Raw genomic sequence first — 18922 nt, forward strand, 5'->3', positions numbered from 1 at the left:
GCTATAACACTAATCAATAATCTATAATCAATACTACTACTACTGCTCGGTTCATCTCTGCACAGAGACAAATGTCTGCCTGCTAGTCAGGACTCTGCACAGAGACAAATGTCTGCCTGCTATAGTCAGGACAAACTGGCAGAGATTTCTCTTTTTTTTTTTTTCTTCTCACACTCATCTTTTTATCTTCCACTCTTCTCTGTATTTTAATTTCATTTTATTTTTTGCATAACCGCGCTGGACACACTCTGTTTTGAAACTTAAAGCAAGCGTCTGACATGCCGGCTGTGCAGAAATCAAGACATAGAATAGACCCAGACGCTATCCCCAGTCCAGTAAGTCTCCTGTGTTGCCTGCCTTTGCCCTCTCCTCTGTGCTCTTGTCGCACTAACCCCCGCCCCGCCCTCTAGACTACCCTACCTTCCTATCCCCTGCCTCCTAACCCCTCAAACCTCGCCGGCTGGTATTCAAAACGTTGACGATGGGCTGCTGTTGGACGTATCAACGACATGTTTAATATCTCGGTGTTCTCTGAGCCATCAGCAAGCAACGGAAACACTAGAAACGACATTTATAGACTTATTTTGAATGCCTCCGCCTCGCTAAACCACTATGGCCATGACAAGTTTACAGTAGACATTGAGAACAATGTTGTACTACTGGCCAGGCTGCGTAGACGTTTGTGTCCAAATTTGACTGAGGGACTACCATTGGATTTGTTTTGAATTTGAGTTTTTTCATGTCTCATGAAAGCAGGGAATCGTAGCTTAAAGTTGACATGTTCGGTTTGACCCACCAGTTTTGGAGATGTGGCTTATAGAGTATAGAGAAAACAGGCTTGAAAGGTTCACTTCTGTGGCCTCTTAACATTACACCTAGCTACATGTTAAAGCATTTATTTCGTACTTGGATGTCGATTTCAGCTCTGACACTTATTTCAGGCATGCTCTAGTATGTGAAGAGTCTGCCTGTGCTATTAACTCATTTTGGAGAAAAAAAAGAGAGTTTTCTCTGAAAGCTGGAGGTTGCGCGATGGCAGGATCTCAGTCAAATCTGGTCACATTTTGTCTCGGAACCATGAGGACTGTATGAATCTGATTGTATTTGTAAGTTCCGTGTTCATTTGGGATATTAACATTAATATAAGATTTCAAGCAGCAGATGCACTTCCAACAGTATACAAATACAATACCATCACTCGTGGGCTAAGTTTTAAATAAACATACCCGATGAAAGAATAGGGAAAAAAGAATGGTGGTGTTTAAGGACTTGCTGATTAGGTCTTTAATTATACAACAATATTTAACGCGCTTCAATCTTGATCTAAAAGGTGAATATTTCCCCCTCGCCTTTAGCAGAAAATAAATAGTGGATTTTCACTGAACTCCCCTGAGGCAGCCCATCTCAGCTTTGACACACTTTTAAGAGGGTTGCCTAGTTTCCCCAAACAACCACCACCCCCCCAACCCTCTCCCCTGCATGCCAGTCTGCAGTGTTTCACTCGCCCACATGGTTCATTACAGTAGCTTCAGCGGCATGCACTGACTGAGCATCCTTCCCGCCCCAAGGATGTTTCCATCTGCTTGTTTCTCCAGGTGTCTGTTGGGGTTAGGAGATGGGAAGTGATTCTTTCATTGTATAGCTCCAGTCCTGGGATCTGTGCACACACACATTTCATCTGCTATTTGTTCCTGGCCTCAACCACCGCAAACTATGGGATTTATTGTTGTGTGTGCGTGTGTGTGTGTGTGTGTGTGTGTGTGTGTTGTACCGATACTGGTATCGGTTACTCGGGCCAATACCACCCTCAAGTACTCGTACTCGGAACCAGCCACGCCCAAAACAGCCCAAAACAGCCGCTCTACATTAAGCATAAATGATAAAAGTGTAGATCGGAGATCTATCTGATCTGCATCTATGAGAAAAAGGGGGTAAAATAAGTAGTTAATCAAGTACTTCGGTACATCGGTACTCTGTATCGGCGAGTACTAAAAATTAAGTACTCATACTCGGTCTGAAAGAAATGGTATCGGGACAACTCTTGTGTGTGTGTGTGTGTGTGTGTGTGTGTGAGTAGGATTGCGCGCAGGATTGTATGCCAGACTTCTCCTGCATGCGTGTTCTGTGTACGTGTTTGTGGAAAAAATATGTTGTGCGACTAAAGGACGTGTGTGTCTCCTCCTGTCTTACCTTCCTGTCCCCGCCGCTCTCCTCCCGCTCAGATCCAGGTGATTGAGGACGACAAGGCTAAGGGCGCAGAGCCCTTCACCACCGGGGTCAGGGGTCAGGCCCCGCCCCTCGTCACCACCAACTTCCTGGCCAAGGATCAAGGTACCTTCATTATTTCTTTCCCATATATATATATATATATATACGTACCCCGACGCTAGGGGGCGCCATATCCCAGGTATGTGTGTATATATATATGTACCCCAACGTATACTCCGTCTATATAATGTTCGAGTCCCACAGAAGCGTTTTAACATTGGTACTGTTCCTATGGCAACACCCCACCATGCTCCAGCTATGGGATTGAAAATATAATCACGGTGTAAAGCAGTTTGAAAGGAGGATTTTCAAACCTCCATAAGTCGGACTCCAGGAGAGCTGTCCTTGGTTGGCTCTTCTGCCATTATCCAAACTCCCGACTTTTTAAAGTGAACGCGTATGGTAGCACCTGGAACTGGGGTTTATGCTAACAGCTAGCCGCAATTATAGAGTTAAGGCCAAGTTCCAAAACCCCGAAATCTCGGTCACTTGCTCACTCACACTCCAGCAAGGCAGTGTTATGGTGAAATTGGTGACCTGCTGAAATATGTGACAATCGTGTAGACATAACATAATGTCAGTGTGTCAGCATAAGTCATTGTGGTTGGTTTATTAGAAGAGTTGGGCCACGTATTAAACCCCAGGGGGGTGAAGGGGGTAAATCTGCAACATCGGAGTTGGAACCGGAGACCAATTGGGTCTCCATTGACCCGCTGAGAGCTGTTCAGAGGTGGACAGCCGCTGCCCCCGTCGGCAGGGGCAATGGGGCTCAAGAGGTTTTAAATTAAAGACCTCCATGTAAGTTATGTGAAGTTCACAAGATGGTCACTCACTTCAGCTGTTTTTGGTGCTGGAATTTGGCTTAAGAGCCTACGAACTTCCTGTAGATGTCTTCACGTGCGTCCTCTGCGTCACTTTGTGCATACAAACTCCTGTGAATGGTTTGTAGTTTGAGTTTGTAGATTATACATCATGTGTTTTTGAGCAAATCTGTATTTTTGCCCTACGCAAAGTCGCAAAGATTACATTCCCATTGACAATGAATGGAGAATGTACGTCGTATGTGGACGAGCAAAAACGTACATTACGTACATTACGACGTGTTGTGAACATTGTACATTTTGCTCTATTCTTGAATATTTATTTTATCGATTGTTTTTTTTCCCAGTTAAATCACTTAGTTCCAGTCTTGCCTTTCATAATGTGATGATTCTTGCCGTGTAGATGTTTTGGGTGACATTGTCTCTTGTTGCGTTGTCCAGGGAACGCCAGTCCCAGCTTCGTCCGCTGTACAGCCTACAACATACCCTGCACATCCGACATGGCCAAGCAGTCCCAAGTACCGCTAGCCTGCGTCATCAAGCCCCTCGCCACACTGCCCGCGGACGAGGTACCTCACACATTTTTGATAAATGTCACAAATTGAATCATACGGTACATCCAGTATTGTATACAATATACATTGTAGTTATTGTAGTGGTTCTCAAAGTGGCATTTATCTACCCCCCCATTGTCACAGGTCATACTAAAGCTGTAATGCTCCCAAACAGCAGACGTAAACCATGCAACTGTACACTTCATCCATGCCAACAGAGCTTTCACAGGATTTTTTGCACCAGGCTTTTTCCCCATAAATACATACAGTAACATTACATGCCCTGAGCCACGACTAGCCAGCTGAATGTTTTGAATTGGCCTTTGCAATTACAACGTTAATTCATACGAAAATGAGCAGAATGTACAACCCAACGGGTTGGCGAGTGTTGCCTCGGCTTATCAGCTCGCAATGTTTCTGCCTGATTTCAATTTTATTTGATTTTGCTAAAAGAAAAAGTTTTAACACAACATAACTTCAGCCCAGGATGTACCCACGATACAGTATATAGTGTAATAAAACACTTAATTCCAATGCTCCTGTGCTTGTTGACACAGGGGGAGGGGGGGTATATTTCTCTCTAATCCAATCCTGACTTGTTTATTGACGTTTTTTGTGTTTCCTCCCAGGCCCCTCCCTACGTGGTGGACCACGGGGAGGCGGGGCCTATCCGCTGTAACCGCTGCAAGGCCTACATGTGCCCCTACATGCAGTTCATAGAGGGAGGACGCCGCTTCCAATGTGGATTCTGCAGCTGCGTCACAGATGGTACGTTCTCAGACAGTCACAGATGGTACGTTCTCAGTCGCCGTGGCTGTTTTCAGTCATTTGTATTCCATAGAAATGTTGCATGGAGAAAGTAGCCCAGCGTCATATTAGACACATGTTAGATGGGCTACTTTTGGCTATCATTTTAAGATTAGAGCATTTGAAGTGGTCAAACTATATCGGTACGTGCAGAAGCATCTTCCATAAAATCCTAACGGTCTAGGATAGTTCATAAAGGCAATTGTCAAAGCCTCAATCTGTGATTTCTTCACCTTGGCAGTAGCCTATGTAAAACATCAGGAACATGTTATTAAAACATCATAATGTTAGTACACATATTAGGGCTTTCACTTCTAGATTTTTTACTAGTATTCACTAGTTAAATAATATTTGTACATTTAAAAACTGTACATTGGTGACTATAATCCATCATTCTAGCTGATCTTGAGGCCTACAAAAACAGGAGAAAGCATTTTATTATTTTTTTCGCGTGAGGCAGCTTTGATGTACAAGTACACCCCCTGGCCTGGACATTCAATAGTATCCAACCCTTGATGCTGGCTGCTAAGCAGGGTGGCGTCGAACCCGGACCTCCCAATCTAACCGCAACAGTCTTTTCAACTGTTCCTCTCTACAGTGCCTCAACATTACTTCCAGCATCTGGACCACACAGGAAAGAGGGTGGACTGCTACGAACGGCCAGAGCTCTCACTGGGCAGCTACGAGTTCCTAGCCACCGTCGACTACTGTAAGGTAAGACTTCCCACAGATGGATGACGGGGAACCTGCTCCGTTGTACCACTGTTGTTTTTGGCGATTGATTTTGGTTGATTTTAGTTCTAGTCATAGTATCTTGAATAGTTTTCATTTAGTTTTAGTCACATTTTAGTCACCTGGAGTGTTAGTCTAGTTTTAGTCAACTAAGTATCACAAGATTTTAGTCGACTAAAATGTATTTTGGCTGGCCTTGATGCTGTCGAAATGTCTGTCTGATTTTACACTTGCTGAAAATAGCCAATCTACAAGCTCACAATGCGTCGCAGCACGACGCGTTGTGAGCTTGTAGATCGGTGAGTGTTGTGAGCTTGTAGATTCAGCATGCAACCAAGTGTAAAATTATACTGGATCTCGTCTACGGAGCCCCTGAGTGGCCATGGTAAGAAGAATTAATTATCTCGTCCGGACGAGATATTATCTTGTCCGGACAAGATAATACATTTTTCTTACCATGGCCACACAGAGTACTTGTCCACTAGTCCCTTCCTAACATTTTTGTTTTTATTTGTTGACGAAATTGTCAGTAATATGCAGTCTTAGTTTTAGTCACCATAGCTTAGTTTGCATTTAGTTTCCATTTAGTTTTCGTCAGTGGAAGAAGGTAGTCGACGAACATAGTTTTAGCCGACGAAATCAACACTGCGCTATACCGCATTCCACTTCTTCATAGAAGGTTTCATGTCTTCATTTCTCTAGCATGGGACTGAGCGATCGCTGACGTCACATAATTGCCCTGCTATTTGCCCCTGACTCCTGAGCATAACTTAATATAGGATTTAAATTTTGTTTTTTCAGTTTGAGGGTTGGGTCGGTTTCAGGTTTTACCGGTCCAGTACAATAGTAATTTTAGTGTGGTCTTACATCACTTTTAACTTCATGCATTCCGACTGTATACTGTACCAGGCGTTTGTCATCATGAAGCGCCTGTCACATTGTTTGTGCATTGGTTTTAGTTTGCCATGGAAGACTTTAACATTGCTGCACTGCGACAGAAGAAAGCAGCAAATAACAGCATTAGTGCTCCGTGCATTTAGAAGACGTGAGAGAGGGTATTTCCCTTTCAGTGAGCCAGCAGAGAGAGGAAGAGGAAACTAAAGTAACTCCTGGGGCTTTCATTTCCCCTTCTGGCAAGAATTGAAGAAGAGGACAAAAGAGATATATAGTTAAAAACGGGAAAAACAACTGCATTCACGTCATGTTGTGTTTTCTTAGTCTGGTTGCAAGTGAACTGAAAGGGAAAAGGCTAGAGAAATACCCGCTGTCACAGTATTATTTGCCGCTTTCTTATGTCCTAGTAGTGCAGCAATGTTAAAGTCTTCCATGGCAAACCAAAACCAATGCACCAACAACAGGCGCAGTGACAGGCGCAGTGACAGGCGCTGTGGCGCCTCATGATGACCAACGCCTGGTACAGTCGGATTGCATAGTCCAAGTTAAAGTGATGTATAATAATGGCCGATTTACCTTTCGGGCATGACCTTTTGGTCAAGTAGAATATGACGCTGTGTGCTTGGCCGACGGGCAAGTGCTCCTGAGACCTTGGTGTCTGTCAACCCCCTGCCTTGCATTGGAGCGTTGACCTGCAGGTCCTGACTTGGACCTGAGGCCGATTCTAAAGAAAGAAAATAAAGTTTCTAAATCCTAACTGTTTTCTGAAAACCCTGTTTCTATGTCAGTGGTGCTCAACCTTTTCATTGTCAAGGGCCCACAGGAATTATCTGTATTTGGCCGCGGACCCCCATCTGAAAACATGTTGTTTCAGGGGACCCCCCCCCCCCCCCCAGAAGCAATCATTTGACTTAAAAACCTTCGCTCTGAAAGAATATACACTCAAAGATTTGTGGCACATTTTTACACATCTGTGGACGTTTTGGTCACAAAATGTGGTTTCCGTCTTGAATGGGTTATAAAATGCCATTGTGTTCCAGGCTTTAAATGCGGTTGCATGTTGTGTTTACCGTTTACCTTTTTAAAAGTCTTAAATGTAGCCACAGTCACTCCGGACACAGGCTGTCCACTGGAATAATAGTGGAAAAACTATCATATCCACGTTTTTATCAACTGGAGCACGACTTTCTCTCCTTCTCCTGGCACAGAACAACAAGCTTCCTCAGCCTCCTGCCTTCATCTTCCTCATCGACGTCTCCTACAACGCTGTGAAGAGCGGCATGGTCAGCATGGTCTGCCAAGAGCTCAAGACCCTGCTAGACTGCTTGCCCAGGTACGCACGCACGCGTTTTAGCCGACTAAATGTAATACAATTTTAGTCGATTAAATCTACAGCTGCGACGCGTTGTGTGCTTGTAGATCTGCTATTTTCAGTGTAAAATGACTCGTACTGGATCTCTTGTCCACTAGTCCCTTCCTAACATTTTAGTCTAGTTTTCATTTGTTAACGAAATATATTTGGTCTTACTTTTAGTCATCATAGCTTAGTTTTAATTTAGTTTCCATTTATTTTTCGTCAGTGAAAAAAAGGTAGTCGACAAACATTTTTTCTTCTTAGTTTTAGTCGATAAAAACAACACTGCTTTGAAGGTAGTCGACGAACAATTTTTCTTCTTAGTTTTAGTTGACAAAAACAACACCACCGCGCTTACATTCCCAGAACATAGAACTTTTACACGATACATTTGCCTCTTATAGTTACAACATGCATGTGCTCAGTCTCAAACGTTTTAATTTCATGGACCCCCAGTTTGCTATGCATATCATCAGGCCATGGAATTTGACCCATAAGGCTCCAGCTGGTTCCTAATCTATCATCACTTAGTTGGGCACCTCAAAGACTCCCAATTTGTGAACCACTGCGTTAGCTGATGTTCTTTGCGTTCACCACGTTCGAAAACGGTGACGTGCATAAAAAGGACGGGGAGCTGAATTATATCGTGCGGACATTCCACTTTTTTTCCTTCATTTAGTAACTTTTTGGGTCCAGCACCGTATTCTAAAACTGGGATGTGCTGCATGTCGTTTTCCTTCTTTACATGTGCTCTGCGTGGCGTCTCTTCCTCTCCAGGGAGAACCCAGAGGTGGACTCTGTGGTGCGCGTGGGCTTCGTCACGTACAACAAGGTGCTGCACTTCTACAACGTGAAGTCCAGCCTGGCCCAGCCCCAGATGCTGGTGGTGTCCGACGTGTCGGACATGTTCGTACCGCTCCTCGACGGCTTCCTGGTCAACGTCGCCGAGAGCAGGATGGTCATCGAGAGGTGAGAGAGAGAGAGAGACGCAGGCAACACCAACGCACACGCACAGGGACGTGCACACATAGTAGACATCAAACAGGGCCCTTTCTCTGGCACCGCTACTGGAGAAGTATATATCACTGTCGAGGGCAGCGCAACCTTAGAGTAAGAGCGCAACTAATCTCCCCCCCCACGCACACCAGAGAGAGAGAGAGAGAGAGAAATAATGGAATTGAGCGTTCCACATGAATGACACGCTGTGTGGTCTGTTCTGTGTGTGTCTCAGCCTGCTGGATCAGATCCCAGAGATGTTCGCTGACACGCGGGAGACGGAGACCGTGTTCGGACCCGTCATCCAGGCAGGACTGGAGGCACTCAAGGTAACGTTTGACATTTATTTTTATTCGGTTCTTCTCATATACCACACACACACACACACACACACACACACACACACACACACACACTGTTTGAATTACTATACTTACTATAATTATCATGGGGGTACTAAATCACCTGTCTAAAATCTTATGACATTTAGTCGACTAAAACTAGACTTAACACTTAATCACATTCCAGGTGACTTCCAAAAGTGACTAAAACTAAGTGAAAACTATTCAAGAGACTGACTAAAACTAAAATAGAAATTGGCTGCCAAAAACAACACTGCTGTGGATGTTTCTGTGTAGAACCAGTGATGGTGTGTGAGTTGTCTGATGGTGTGTGTTCAGTTGTCTGATGGTTTGTGTTCAGTTGTCTGATGGTGTGTGTTCAGTTGTCTGATGGTGTGTGTTCAGTTGTCTGATGGTGTGTGTTCAGTTGTCTGATGGTGTGTGTTTGTCGTCCTCCAGGCTGCAGACTGTGCAGGGAAGCTGTTTGTGTTCCACACGTCGCTGCCCATCGCTGAAGCCCCCGGCAAGCTAAAGAACCGAGAAGACAAGAAACTCATCGGCACAGACAAGGAGAAGGTACCTACCTACCTACCTACCTACCGGAGCACCGTGTTTACACTGATTTAATGGACTGTTGACCCATTGAGACCTAAATCCTGACAGTTTCTGAATGTCAGTGGTGCTCAAACATTTTTTCAAACATCAAGGACCCCCCAAAAATATATGTAATTGGCCCGCCGACCCCCACCCCCCCCCCCCCCCCCCCAGAAGCAAAGATTTGAGTTAAAAAACCGTTCGCTCTAAAAAAAATCGTGAAATCTTTCAAATCTTTGCTTCTGAGGGGTCCCTGGAACAACATATTTTCAGATGGGGGTCATGTCTGGGGGTTAAGGTGCTGGGCACCGTCTGATCTGTGGTCTCTCTCTCCCCCTCCCCAGTCTCTCTTCCAGCCTCAGGCAGCGTTCTACGCCACCCTGGCCAAGGAGTGCGTGGCCCAGGGCTGCTGCGTGGACCTCTTCCTCTTCCCCAACCAGTACGTGGACGTGGCCACGCTGGGGGTCGTCCCCGTCTCCACGGGGGGCTCCATCTACAAATACACATACTTCCAGGTGAGCACCACGGGGAAAAACGCCATTCCTCACTCACCCTCCCCTAAATTAATGTCATGTGTATATATTGACTAAAGCTTTTAATATAGTTAGTTTTTTGTCTCTGTTTATTAAGACTTTAACGAATATGGGAAAGACAAATAACAGGAAACAAAGGAAGATTTTCATGAATATAAAAAATTATGTTGGGCCTCAGCATGTGGCTGATTCATACTCCACCGCACGACGGTGTCGCTTCCCACAAAAGGAGTCGTTTTTAAGCTGACGCATCGTGATGCATTAATCAACTCTTAGCTTTTGTCACTTCACTGATCCAGATGGCTGTGTAATTCCAATAACACTGTGTTTGTGTGTGTCTGTCTGTCTGTGGGTGTGTGTGTGTGTGTGTGTGTGTGTTTTTGTGTCTGTGTCTGTGTGCGTGTGCATGCTTAGGCGGATACGGACCGGGAGCGCTTCCTCAACGACCTTCGGAGAGACGTTCAGAAACTAGTAGGCTTCGACGCTGTCATGAGAGTGAGAACCAGCACAGGTGAGCCAGCACCAAGTCACACACACACACACACACACACATCATCATCACACCATCTCATCTCATCCGTTTGTTACGACGTCTAACCCTCTAACCTGAACCCCTGGTCTCCTGAACGCCCCTCTGTACTGCCCCATGTCTCCTGAACGCCTCTGGTCTCCCTGCAGGTATCCGGCCCACAGATTTCTTCGGGTCGTTCTACATGAACAACACCACAGACGTGGAGCTGGCGGGCCTGGACTGTGACAAGACCGTTACCGTGGAGTTCAGACACGACGACAAGCTCAGCGAGGAGACTGGGGCTCTCATGCAGGTGGGTGTGTGTGTGTGTGTGTGTGTGTGTGTGTGTGTGTGTGTGTGCACTGTAGGCATGCCACGGTATAGACGAATTTCGGTAATACCGCGACAGTAACAGCCACGGTGGTGTTGTTACCGTCAGATTTCAGCTTATGGTATTTTAATTCAGCGCTGCTGGGCGGCACATGTGCAGTGCAACTCCACTTGCTGACATTTATTTTCACCACACAGCTGCATGTCGATTGAAAAGTTGCTTCCTACCTTTGAGTTAGTGTTGCTGAAAGACACCCAGATCATTATTGTGTTCATTCCATATTTCCATAATATGTACTAAGTGTGAACTGTCAACACGGAGGCACACAGAGTTGTGAGCATGTGCAGTTTGCCCACTAGCTCTGCTGCAGGGTACACGTACCATAAACGGCCATTAGGGGGAGCCATAGTACAGTGTAATACAGTGGGGAATAGCTATTGATTCATTGATTGAATACTTTAATGGCAGAAATGTAATCAGTACAGGGTACACATGTCCAAAGGGATCACTGGAAAAAGTCCTTGCAGTCTTGTTTCCATTCAGGTCCTGGGTAATCAATTCATAATCATGACATGACAAATTACAACAATTCAAATTATCACAAAAGGTAAAAATATGATATGTAGGCCTACAGGTTGGGGAACAAAGAAGGGCTTATAAAGAGGTGGGAGTAGTCACTAAACATAGGGGGGGAGGGCAGCAATCTTCTTTTTTTTAATGTTTTAGTAGCGCAGCACTCTGTGCCATGCTACGAGCTTGTAGATCTGCTAATTTTTCAATAGCTAAAGTTTAACATAATCTAAATCCTCAAAACACCAAAAGGGGTTCCTGCCCAGAATGGGTAAAATATCACGTATGCATTCATCTGTGTCATCTTATGAGTCCGTGTTGGAGTTTGAAACCAAAGCTTTATGTTGTGTGTTTGTGCGTCAGTGTGCGGTGCTGTACACCAGCTGCAGTGGCCAGAGACGTCTGCGCGTTCACAACATGGCGGTCAACTGCTGTTCCCAGCTGGCCGACCTCTACCGCAACTGTGAGACGGACACCATCATCAACTTCTTCTCCAAATACGGTGAGGGAGCAGCTGAAATCAGGACCCTGTATTTTTTATTATTTATTTCTTTAACCTTTATTTAACCAGTAAAAACCACATTGAGACTGAAGTCTCTTTTACACAGTGTGAACTGGCCAAGAGAAGAGGCAGAATGAGTGACACAGCTCTGCCAGTAACAATAGAGCGTCACAGTCCCGCCTCCTTTCATGACGACGCCAGGGCCCAGGAAATTATTCCTAATGCATTTTTCCCATAGACATTTCAAAAAGTATTTATTTAAAGACGGTTACGCCGCGGACAAAGCCAACTCGAGTCGTGACAACTCATGACAACAAACACAATATTTTGGACCAAACAAATCTTCTTCTTCTTTGTAATTCTTTGTAATTACAAAAAAGAAAAACAACATAAAAGTGTTTTTTTCCTTCTTTCTAATTCTTTGTTCGGCCCAAAAAACTGTGTTTGTTTTTATGATTTGTCACGGCAACAGTTGGCTTTGTAAGAGGCTTAAAAGGTCTTTAAATAAATACTTTTTCAAATGTCTATGAGGAAAATGAACGGGGAATCATTTCTTTTTTTCGTGTCTCAAGGGCGAACGTCTGTCATTGGTCGGGCCGTGATTTAAAAAATATATGTGTGAATTAGTTTATAATGAATTGATAATTTGTGGTCCTGACTTGATGTATCAATTGGAGAGCATTAAATACCTAACCCAAGTTAGATATTCAATGGTGAAGTCTGTGTATCTAATTCTCATCCATGTCTTCTCTCCCTCTCTCTGTCTCTCTCTGTCTCTACATGCGTGCAGCGTTCCGGAGCATATTGAACAGCCCAACGAAAGCAGTCCGAGACACCCTAGTGAACCAGTGTGCTCAGATCCTGGCCTGCTACCGCAAGAACTGTGCCAGTCCCTCGTCCGCTGGCCAGGTAGGACTGTTACAGTATATTAATATTATCCTGAACAAATGTACTGGTTCATAATGATAGTGTTTTCCTTTGCCTGGCTTCGCTCTGGTTCTTATCTGATTGTATCTGATCCATCTGGTTAACGCTGCTGATTGACTAGACTGGAACCCGCCTATGCTTTCTATGGCATAGGCAGCTGGGAGAATCTAGACGCATGAGACTAATTAATTAGAGCGACAGAGAAGTGTGTGTGTGTGTGTGTGTGTGTGTGTGTGTGTGTGTGTGTGTGTGTGTGTGTGTGTCAATTTAACAAAGGTGCAGACGATCAGAAATCAGCTGAGAGTGATCAATGTTTGCGCTACTGTATGCCGAATTGAAGTGGACTCGGCCCCAGGCTTTTCTTTTTTTTTTTTCTCCCTGGAAATAAAAATGTCTGGGTTTCCGAGACTGCTGATTGACTGACTGTACTGTACTGTACTGCGTGTTGTGTCGTGGTGTTGTCCTGTACCTGAACTGACTGTACTGTACTGTACTGCGTGTTGTGTCTTGGTGTTGTCCTGTACCTGAACTGACTGTACTGTACTGCGTGTTGTCCTGTCCTCCTCCCACACAGCTCATCCTGCCAGAGTGCATGAAACTGTTACCGGTGTACCTGAACTGCGTCCTGAAGAGCGACGTCCTGCTACCGGGAGCCGACGTGTCATTGGACGACCGGGCGTACCTGAGGCAGCTCATTGGCTGTATGGACGTAGCGGAGAGCCACGTGTTCTTCTACCCGCGTCTGCTGCCGCTGGTAAGACCACTGTTGTTTTTGGCAGCGAGTTTTTAGTCATGGTGTCTTGAATAGTTTTCATTTAGTTTTCTGTCACGTTTTAGTCACCTGGAATGTTTTGGTGTTGGCATAGTCAGTATATTTAGCCTTAGTTTTAGTCATCCATCGTAGCTTAGTTTTCATTTAGTTTCCATTTAGTTTTCGTCAGTGGAAAAAGGTAGTTGTTTTGCTGACAAAAACAACACATATGGGGACTAGGTTGGTGGAGGGTGTGTAGAGCCCAGGATCACATTAGATGATTGACACGGGGGTGAAAAATGGGTTACAAAATCGTGGGATAAAAAAATATTTTAAACAACACTGACGTGTACAGCATTCATTTGTAACGCCTGTGACTTTGCAGATGAAGTTGGAGGCCGACTCGTTACCGATGGCGGTGAGGTGCTCGGAGGAGAGGCTGTCGAAGGGCGGGCTGTACCTCCTGGAGACCGGGCTCCACCTCTTCCTGTGGGTGGGAGCCAACGCACAGCAGGAGCTGCTGGCCAATATCTTCGGCACGCCCAGCTTCGGCCAGATAGACCCCAACATGGTGAGGGGGGGGGAAATAACTGGGTTTCTGTGAGGCTCCTTTTTAAAAAGTCTTACAGTAATTTATTAAAAAGAAATTATGTCTTCAAAAGACTTACAAAGTGTTCAATTTAGGCTTATGTCTTAAATATTTAGAATACATTGCCTTTTTATTTATTGGTAAATTGGGTTTCACCACTTCACCCCTTTTGCAACCAGATCTTATTTTAATGATATTTGGAAGACGAGAAACACTTTCCTGGGGTTTTTATGTTGGTAATATTTTAGTATTTAATGACATCATGGACACTTTGAAATATTAAAATATCTATAAATGCATATTAACCACATAAAACCCCCAGGAAAGTGTTGTCTTGTCTCTTGGGTGAAGTGTCCCTTTAACCTATGTATATATTTCAAATCCATGAACAATAGCTTTGTTTTTCTTTGGTGGATTCATCACTTCTACACTAAATCTCTGTATCGGTACGTAACCACGTTCCTCTCTCTGTCTTCCAGACCAACCTGCCCGTGCTGGACAACCCCTTCTCCCAGAGACTCAGAGACATCGTAGAGTCCTTCAGAACAAGACGATCACGATACATGAAGGTCAGTCGCCGTGAAACCTTCTCAATTCTCTCAAGCCTTTTCATTTGTCCTTATTTCAACCAATTATGCCCTGCAATTATTATACACATTTAGCAATTTTGTAAAATGTTTTGCATATTTTCTGAAAATGTTTGCATATAATAATATCATAGCCCAAAAATAAAACCTGGAAATCATCTGTGTCATTTTAGATTTTTTGTGTTGGCCATTAAAATGATGCTATTTTTGAATATTTTATTTTTTGTGTTGTTGTTGAGAACTACTATTTTAGAAGGCATTTGGAGAATTGGTCTCAGGTCTTAACCCATTCTGAACGGGAATCCATTTTGGTGTTAGCACTATGTTATGCTTTAGGTATTGAAAAATAGCAGATCTACAAGCTCATAGCGCGCCACCGAGTGGCGCGCTACGAGCTTGTAGGTCTGCTATTTTTGAAAAAACGAACAACTGAACATTTTTAGAATCTGATCTCAGGTCAGAATGGGTTCATCAGACCAGTGTGTGTCCAGCGGAAACCTTCGTATTAATCTGATCTCAGGTCAGAATGGGTTAAAAGGGTTTTAATCTGTATCTCCTCTCTGTCTCTCCGTCTCCCTCCTTCCCCGCCGACCGGCCGTATAGCTGATGGTGGTGAAACAGGAGTCTAAAACTGAGCTGATATTCAGGCACTTCCTGGTGGAGGACAAGAGCGTCAGCGGAGGAGCGTCGTACGTGGACTTCCTGTGTCACATGCACAAGGAGATCCGCCAGCTGCTCAGCTAGGACTGCTAACACCCCCTCCTCTGAGTCCTCTCACCCCAACATGGTGGTGGCACAACCCTACTTGCTCCACCTTCCTCCTCCACCTCCACCTCCCTCCCTCCCACCTGCCTTTCTTCTGAAAGAGCTTAATCTTTTTATTATTCACCCTGAATAACCTGAAAATACCCCCCCCCCTTCCCTTCAGCCAAGGGCCAGGACACAAACACAGACAAAGCTGGCGGACTCCCTGTCGTCGTGGCGGCTGTGCATTAAGAGAGAAACCGTGTGTATGAGGGAGTGTATGGACTGACCGTGTGTGTGTGTGTGTGTGTGTGTGTGTGTGAGAGAGAGAGAGAGAGAGGGTGGATGTAGATAGACAGATAGTAGTGGGTGTACTATCTGTGACACTAGCACTGAATGCCGCTCTGGGCGCGTAAACGACCCGACGATAGCAACACTCTTTCCCCGCCCTTTTTATATGTGAATCCAACGCACGGTAGACCGAAGGACAACTAACTAACTACATAGGACATGACATTAAATAAACGCTGTTCTTTTTTCTTTTTTTTTCATCCCTAGAATTATTTTTCTATCTGTCTCCCCCCCCCTACCGCCCCCCCTCCCTCTATTTCTCAGCCATGGCCTTATTATTAACCCCACCCCCCCCTCCTCCACCCACCATGTCACTCCACCCAATCACAATGTACATACAACTTTTATTCCACTGTCAGCTCTGTTGTTCTATTATCCCAGTGTGAATGTTGGAGGATCTGACCAGTGACACCGATTACACTTCTAGATACTCAAAACAAACTGGTATAAATAACTTAGCCTTGTAATAATAATTATTATTATTAAAATTATGTTAACATACGGAGTATCTTTACATTTTAACTTACCTCTGGTGTATGTATGCATCCACAGGGGGAAAATGACAGTGGCAAAACATCTACTATGATGACTGCGGCTCGCCTGTTAACCTAATTATTGCCCCGATCTCGGGGATCAGTACAATCTTGAGTGACTGGGACTCTTTAAGGCCTGATCTCGAGTCTTCTCCATGGAATGCTGACATTTAGCTCAAGTGGAGTCTTAAAGTATTCGTCGCCGAGGGACGACGAGGGTGGCGTTCTTTGGTCCGTCGCTAGTGACGTGCAATACCCCAAGATGATTATTCTGAGCTTTTTCTTTTTTTTTCTCCTCCAAATTCTATGCATCCAGTCAGTGTGAAAGACGAATGCAAAAAAAAGAAAAAGCTTAAAACAAACACAAGCTTTTGATTTCTCAGCCTTTGGGAGATTGTCCTCGAGGTAATTCCGAACGGAGGATTTGAATGATGTACATTGCACAAAGCATGTGGCTGCTTAACACGTTATGGAGGACAGACAGGACAGTGAGTATTAGTAATGCACATTTTTGGCAGCCTCAGGGTTGCATTCACACCTATAATAACGCATTGATTGGTTTCCAGTGTTAGGAATTGGAACCCGGTGCATTCAGAAGATGCGTCGTCGATTGTTTGTGGGTGTGAATGCATCGCAACGGACGCACATTCACTACAAAGCTTGACTTATACTCGCAGTTTGCGTGCCGATCTTGCACACTGAAAGATGACCGATGTGCAAGCTCACGATGTGATCACGCTGTGACGCCTTGAGAGCTTGTAGATCTGCCATGTTACTCGTGTGCGACCAAGTAAAATCGGGCGTAGGGTTGCACTGAGTAAAGAGACACTGCGAGGGGTCCGGGAGGGGCCACTGCGAGGGGTCCGTGAGGGGCCAGACAGAGACAGAGGGGGAGAGAGAGAGAAAGTGATGAGGAGGAATAGATGGACGTTGGCAGCAGTCCATTAGCTACGTATATGGGTTGTTGTCGCCGCACTGAAGACTTTCAGAACGTAAAATAAAACTATATAATCTGTACAGAGTAACAAAAAAAGAAATGGGGGGGAAAATCTCCCATTTTTCTTTTTTTAAAGATGGAATGGCAGCAGGTTAGTCGATTGCTTTGGTTTCTCTGTCACAAACACACACCAGTAGCCTAAATGTAAAATCCTCTCATTCATTCAGGTGGGGCTAGACTGTGGTTTTTATTTTTTTCTTTCCCTTACTTTTTTTTTGTCTGTGTGTATGTGAGAGAGAGCAATGAAGAGAGAGAGAGAGAGAGCGCTGTGTTCAGTGTGTTCATGAACCTTGTGTGAATGTAGGTGGGTGCGGGGGTTGGGGCGGGGTGGGCGGTCCTGGTGAATTTCTCCTGAGGAACAGAGGGATCAGCCAACACACACACACACACACACACACACACACACACTCCCCCAATGAGATCGGACTCCCCCCATGATAACTCTGTTTCTTTGTTGTTTTTTTAACTATGTGTTCTTTGTGTTTCTTGGGTGTGTGTGTGTGTGCGTGCACCCCCCTCTGTTCCGTCTTCTGTTCATGGATTGATCACCTGCTCTGTCGATCTGTCTGTCTGGTCGCCCATCTGACGACTCGTATAGACGGTCTTAGTTTGATTATTTTTTTCTCCTCGATTTTTGTTTTGTTCATTGACTCTTGGGACTGCTAATAAAATAATGATTGTTGAAAGTGACTGTCTGTGATATGCACATTTTAACGCGAGATCGGTTGATACGATGTACTTTAATACATGGAACTTGAACACACGGATAAGAAATGATCATTTCATTCTTTTACAGTTTGTAAACTATCATTTCATTCTTAAGTGTAATTTAGTTGTAGACTAACGTTAATGCTGATCTCTATAGGCAGCGTGGGCCCCGATTCACACAGACGGACCTCTGTCAGGAGTGGATTCTGGTAAGGGAAGCAAGAGAAATCAGTCACTGACCACCAGGGACGTGCACACACACAGCCCCTTTTACCCGTCTGTTAAACAACTGCCCTCTCCAGACCCTGAATGCAGCATTTACTATAGTGGAAGAAATGCACCTGCCACTCCTTTCCTTTCCATGCCATGCCTGAAGGCAGCCTTCAATCTCCTGAACTTGAACGTATAGCATTTTTGCGTTGAACATATTTGTTTCGAAATCCATGTCCACTAGCTAAAAAGAGTGCTGGGTTGCGCCCTGAAAATAGATGATCTACAAGCTCTCAACACATCGCAGTGCCGACGCGTTGAGAGCTTGTAGATCTGCTATTTTCCCTATTTTTGGTCCAAAGGTGCCCTCTTAACGGGATTTCAGCCCCTGCGCCTCTCTAACACTCTCTGCACGTCCCTGACGACCACCATTTAGATCCTGTCCAGCCTCCACACGGCATCCTGAAACACCGTCGCAGCAGTTCTGATGTTCTGACGGCCAGAGGTCAAGACCCATGCAGGCACAACACTTCATAGTACAAAGTACAAAGCATGCTTCATCCTTTGATGTCTGAACTGTTTCATTGCATTTTTTGTTTCATGCTAAAACGGCACAATGGATTATGTCACACCTGTATGTGTTTTGGTGTACAGTATACATGGTACTGGTATTCTACTTTCAAATCAATTATGACTCATTGACTGAATATTCACACT

General features: G+C 44.7%; 1 protein-coding gene across 3 annotated transcripts in view; it reads left to right on the plus strand.

Annotated features, from left to right (window-relative positions):
* sec24c (SEC24 homolog C, COPII coat complex component) overlaps positions 1-17977 on the plus strand; it is a 33574-nt gene extending 15597 nt beyond the window's left edge. For all 3 annotated transcript variants that reach the window (XM_080789594.1, XM_080789595.1, XM_080789596.1), the window contains 17 exons: positions 2223-2331; positions 3531-3658; positions 4273-4411; positions 5049-5164; positions 7285-7409; positions 8208-8399; positions 8662-8755; positions 9227-9343; positions 9706-9876; positions 10309-10405; positions 10573-10718; positions 11670-11808; positions 12599-12717; positions 13310-13489; positions 13872-14057; positions 14555-14644; positions 15266-17977. In XM_080789594.1, the coding sequence (XP_080645720.1) occupies positions 2223-2331; positions 3531-3658; positions 4273-4411; positions 5049-5164; positions 7285-7409; positions 8208-8399; positions 8662-8755; positions 9227-9343; positions 9706-9876; positions 10309-10405; positions 10573-10718; positions 11670-11808; positions 12599-12717; positions 13310-13489; positions 13872-14057; positions 14555-14644; positions 15266-15406 (2289 nt within the window). In that variant the 3' untranslated portion in view covers positions 15407-17977. The remainder of the gene's footprint in view (positions 1-2222; positions 2332-3530; positions 3659-4272; positions 4412-5048; positions 5165-7284; positions 7410-8207; positions 8400-8661; positions 8756-9226; positions 9344-9705; positions 9877-10308; positions 10406-10572; positions 10719-11669; positions 11809-12598; positions 12718-13309; positions 13490-13871; positions 14058-14554; positions 14645-15265) is intronic.
* The last annotated feature ends 945 nt before the right edge of the window (positions 17978-18922 follow it).

The sequence above is a fragment of the Protomyctophum bolini genome, assembly GCF_963924005.1.
Source record: "Protomyctophum bolini genome assembly, chromosome: 18".
NCBI lineage: Eukaryota > Metazoa > Chordata > Actinopteri > Myctophiformes > Myctophidae > Protomyctophum > Protomyctophum bolini.